Here is a 6,000-nt window from a genome sequence, read left to right on the forward strand (position 1 = left end):
TAGTTTGTCAAACAGTAAAATTGTTACCCACGCGCTGGTATCTGAAGGTAATTGGTCCACATGTATAAGATTCTTGTATTCCTACGCGACTGTCGTAGTTTTGGTATTTATTATCTCGTGTTCTTTCGGAAACATTATTGAAAACTTTACGCCATTTAAAGAATATAGTTTGTGTACAAAATAATACAGTTTTATCATAAAGTATGATTATAAAACTGTTCACCAATTACCAAATAAGTTCAAGTTTATTACGGATAAATTCATTGCTTCCAATGACAGCTTTGTATCTCCCACGTAAAAAAGAAAAATATCAGGATACACACAAACACAAATATATATATAAGAAACATTATATACTGTTTTCCAAGGTGTTACCTGTTAAAAGCCAGATCTGAAATTACTCTACCCTACATTTATTGTGAAAAACGTGTAATTTCTTCAAGATTCAGAGGTATTCTTTTAGAGGGTGGGATCAAAGTGTTCCTTGTATCTTAAGGATTTAAGACATTGACAGGTAGATCTTCACTTGATTCTTATATACATATCATTGTTTGTTTGTTTTGAATTTCACGCAAAGCTACACGACGGCTATCTGCGCTAGCCTTCTCTAATTTAGCAGTGTAAGACTAGAGAGAAGGCAGCTAGTCATCACCACTCACTATTAACTCTTGAGCTACTCTTTTACCAACGAATAGTTGGAGTGACTGTTACTTTATAACACCCTCACGTAAGAACGAGTATGTTTGGTATGATGGAGATTAGAACCCGTACATAAAACATAAATAACATAACATTAAAATGATCTTAGTGGAAAATAGTAAGCATATAGAATTGTTCAAGAAAAGCAAAATACAGGTAATAACACCTATTAACTTTAATAAGAGAAAAACAACAATAAAACGAACAGAAAAAGTGTAACACATCAGCCACATTAACTTTGATAACAATAAAACGAACAGAATAGGCGTGACGCATCAACCAAATGAACTTGGTTAAAATATAAACAAATAACGAACCGAAGCATTATAGGTAGAACAGATTCGAAAGTGTACTTTGTTTATCATAAAACAGTAATGAAACAAATAGGAGTAGAATCATAGGAAATCAACCAAGCGTGTTTTAATAACAGCAAAATAACAAATAAATGAAATAGTCTAATTCATATCTGATTACACAAATTCACTTCGACCACAGTAACTAAACAGTAAAATGAAACAGGCTAAGTTATAATAATTAAATAATTAAAATTAGTATTTTTTTTGCAGAAAGAAAAAGAAATACAAAAATAGGTGGTCTGAAACATTAACTCAAATAAAAAAATACATGAGAAAAATGTTCCTCACCTAGGTGATCTAACACATGAACTAAAAACAAAAATACACGAGAAAAGTGTTCTTCACCTAGGTGATAAAAGGTGAGCCATAAATCTGCAATGGATTTCAGCTACGAACTGAACAAATATCACTTTTGGCTGGATATTCGGCTCCTCAATATTCAATCGGATTGGGATATTTTAGGATCAAACTGGCCATATTTACTCACATATTAATAACACGCCATAAGAGATGGCAATTACTTCACTATAATATAGTCTTAAACTAGTTGCTTCCGCGCTGCTCTTGTAAAAAATAATAATAATAATGAGGAACGACTGTTCTGTATGAGTGAGCGCTGATTTAAGGCCCTTCAGGGGAATGCGGCAGTAGACGGTGCTTAAATAACCATTGTTTCGTCACTGTATACCACAGTAACGAAACAATGGTTATTTAAACTGCATTACGATTCTTGGAGATCTTATTCTTTAACACGAGGGAATTGCTACTACATTTAGAATTCGTATAAAGCACCAATAAGACAACACCATATCTATTACGAGTGATTCATGTGTAAGCAGTATCCTGCCAGCATAATATTGCGAAATAATGCGTTGGAGGAAATACTATCCGGTTATTCGTTTTATCGCAAATTTAATAGCCGATCGAATAAGATTTCATCCGATAATACAATATCTCTATTTTTCAACCTTTTCCGCCTGTGTGTCGCTTGACTAAACCAATACGTTCTATGTACTATTATGCGAAAATGTACGCATTTTAAAATTATTCAGTTGAATATTAGCATCGGCAGATCATTAACCGCAACGTACACATATTATATTGTAAACGACTATAACAACACCCTTACTTAATACCGGTGGAAAATAACTATTATAATGACCACAAACGTACGTTTGTATACATCTTTCTACGACTTAAGCAACAACTGATAACAGAGATGAAACGTTTTACAACAAATAATATTCATCTAATTCAAATACTAACTACCAATATCGCGATAGTTTTGAAGACTGCGTGAACTTGTGATCATAAGCTGACGAACTCATTACGGTCATTGAAGGTGCAGCTTATAAACATGTCTCTACGTAATCGAACTCGTATCCAATTACTAAAACCTAAATTATATTATATTTACATTGTCCAGTCTCTCCATGAGTCCACTATCCCCCTGATGGCTCAACGGACAGTCTGATGTTGGATACCCATGGTGATAAGAGCACAGATCGCTCGTTATGTAGCTTTGTGCTTACAAACAAACAAACAAATGAGCCAATTCACAAGAGTGTCAAATGTCTGTCAGACACATTCATGTCAGAAAAAGTAATCCGTAAAATCATTATTCCGCATTGTTGGACTTCATGTTCGTTCTTAAAAAATATACTTTTTTTCTTTTTTTAAACTAAACACAAACCGGTCTGTTTCACATATCCATACTGTGTTTGTCACTGTTTCTTATCCAAAGATAACTGCAATAGTTGAACACAGAGAAGGCATGTGATTGTTTAATTTCATATTTCAGTAAATCAGAAGACAACATATACACGGATACTCGTCACGATCCTATATATAAAAGTAATTTACGAGTTGCGATTAAAATGAAAAATATCTTTTTATTATACTATACGTCAAAAATTATGTAATTATTCTCAACTATTACATAACATTTTAGTACTTAGAAGCATTCATTAAATGATACATCACGATTACACGCATTTCAGATCACCACTGGAATATTGTTTGTTTCATTTGTTTACGTACAATTATGACATAAGGTAACACAATCCTTTCTATTACTTCCTATTACAATCAGGATACATTTTTATTTAACTTTCATGTAAACTTATATGAATTCATAATCAGGTGAAATATTCAAACTCAGGGCCGGTAAGCTTTGGAAACCGAAATATCGCTCTGATTCACCTATATTCATTTCCGCTAACGGGAATTTAAAAGTAATGTCATAAATTTATAAAAAAAAAAAAAAAAATGTATGATTTTGTAAAATATCTAATAAAAGTCAACAATCGGGTGTCCTCAATAGCCACGGCATTTTAAATTATTTTACGTAGGACTTAAGTATATTAACTTATGAGACCTTGAATATAGTCAAATATTGTAATTACAATTCAAATCGGTCATAAGATGACGGAGCTGTGAGATAAAAGCTTGTACTTGAAAGAAAAAAAAAAGCTCCCCCACCTCTAGGATGAGGAGCGAAAGCCGGGCTTATTTAAACTGTAGATAACAGTTCCAGTTTCATACATAAGCATGTTGTATATTTTACGGGCGTGACAGGCCTAAACAGAAGTCAATGTATATGAAACTAGATACAGTTCAGAACTAGTTTAGCTCAGAAGAGCATACATAACACCTGTAACCTGGTGCAGATTTCGATAAAACGAAGAACTGGTGGATTCATTCTATTTATTGTTTTATTTTATTAAAGTGGATAAGCCAAAAGGAAGTTTTAGGTATACATTATCCACTAGCGGCTAGCCTATACTGATCACATTAACATACAGTCTGTTTGAATGTTTTTCAAACCAAATACACAACAAAGAACAAATTTGGTGAAAGTTACCATGGTGAATCTGATGCCAAGAACGGCTAATATGAGTAACATTCTTATCCTTCAGTCTTAATAAATATAACAGAAAAATAAATAACTTCATCTCACTCAGAATACAATATTGATAAACTCTCTCTCACTAAACAAGACAGTGTAGGCTTTACAATGTAAGAGCCCCCAAGTGGCAGAGCTGAGAATTATCACCTGATATTCGATTATTTGTAAACTTACCACAATAACCTTTTCAATGGTGATTAATTTTGCAAAAATCTCCGTGGTTGTTATTCTTGCTACTGTTACACATTCAAACTAAAATTTCAAATCAATGGTGTAACCAAAAAATAATATAACTCGCAAGTCATAACACCATTACGCATACTCACCAGACAAATTATATATGTTAAATCACAACTATGATTTGTTAAATTGTTTTCGAAGTCCGTCGAATAAATTAAGCTAAAGTGGATTCTAAACGTATAATAAATCGTAATATTTAAATTTGAGAAAAAATAGAAGAAGCAAAGAGAGATGGAAAGTTATTATATATATAATAGCTTTCCAACAATAATTTGATAAAACAATTTATCCACAGTTTGAACCGTGCATAAAGCGCCTCGAATTTATTCTAATAACAACTGGTAAACATTTACTTACATAGCTCTCCAATCCCGTGTTGACAAAGTTGAAAATTTCTTCATTCTGAAAGCCTACTAAAGTCTCAATCCAATAGCTTTGGGTAAAACAAAGAGGGGTATTTTCAGCGCAGTTTTCAGGTGGGTTCGAATGATAATAAACCTCATCACTTTAAGAGGTAATACAGCATGTGTCACAGTTATTAGGTCGAGGATTTAGTCTCCCCGTGTCTCCCTGATTATCGCTCGGCTTTCATCATCCGCTTTGTTCACAGGAGATTTCCGATCGACTTAGTGTGCAGGCGCTTGCCAATCCTATCACGTAAAGAGAGTGGAAAATTCTCTGTCTAAGCATCAAGTCGCAGAAATCGAAAACTGCGATTCAGTGAGTTTGATCAGCGTGGTTTGTTACTCAAAGTGCGCCCATATCACAGGAACGCAGACAGACAAACAACCTTAGTTTTCTTAGATGTTATTTGTAGCTGTATCCCACCGTTCGCACAGAGCAAACAATTGAGAAAGTCTCTCAAAAACGGTTAAACCATTACAAAGTATCCCGTTCAACTAATTCATGTCGCATCGCACTAAACGAGTGAGACAACATGCGTTTCGAAGACCTTTGCCGCTGCTACGCTAAAGTGGTAACTTGGCAACACTAGTGGGGCGTTCTCACTTTTGTTAAATATAGGGGGTTTACAGATCGCATATACTCTACTGAGAATCATAAGGACACAGTAAGAATTAACGACCACGAGAATTAAACTGCTGTATTTATAGTTCAAATAGGCGAATATCAATTCGTTGTTTTACTATATCAAATACTTCAATATTACGAAGGTAAAAGCAGTTTATCACAATAGTGCTAACAAAGTAAACCTTCTTTTACATTCTAATATGTGCCCGTTACAATGATGTAATTTAGTTCAGTCGGTTTAAAAGTAGAATGAGTGTGTGTTTTTCTTATGGAAAAGCCACATCGGGCTATCTGCTGAGCCCACCGAAGGGAATCGAACCCCTGATTTTAGCTTTGTAAATCCCTATACTTACCGCTGCACTAGCGGGAGTCAAAAGGTAGAATGAATAATAACCTCAAGATGTATAAATATATAGAGACATTATTTTAATTACTTATTTCACCATATGAAAACCCTGAAGTAACTATATAGCCTAATATAAATTTTTCTTACACTCTCTAACATGTTTAAAATCCTTATCTCTCCACGATCTACAGCGAACCACCTATTTCTTGTGGTAGCCATTAAGTTCTCTCTGATACCCCAAATTTCATCTCCTATGCATGAGCCACTTTTCGAACAGTATTCTTGGGCCTCTTTCTACCACCAATATTTCTTAGGAACCGTTCATACAACTTGTTAACGGTCACTCTGCGAGAGGTGAATTCTTCCTGGACGACCTGTTTGCGAACTTCCGTAATGGAAAGGGTATTTCTGCGTGTGTTGGA

General features: G+C 34.2%; 1 protein-coding gene across 1 annotated transcript in view; it reads right to left on the bottom strand.

Moving 5' to 3' along the window:
- Positions 1 to 5,171, bottom strand: part of LOC143249436 (uncharacterized) — a 43,331-nt gene extending 38,160 nt beyond the window's left edge. Inside the window, exon 1 of the mRNA XM_076499280.1 lies at positions 4,561 to 5,171. Coding sequence (XP_076355395.1) covers positions 4,561 to 4,604 — 44 coding nt within the window. The 5' untranslated portion in view covers positions 4,605 to 5,171. The remainder of the gene's footprint in view (positions 1 to 4,560) is intronic.
- Between the last annotated feature and the right edge of the window lie 829 nt (positions 5,172 to 6,000).

Source organism: Tachypleus tridentatus, chromosome 4 (assembly GCF_004210375.1).
Source record: "Tachypleus tridentatus isolate NWPU-2018 chromosome 4, ASM421037v1, whole genome shotgun sequence".
NCBI lineage: Eukaryota > Metazoa > Arthropoda > Merostomata > Xiphosura > Limulidae > Tachypleus > Tachypleus tridentatus.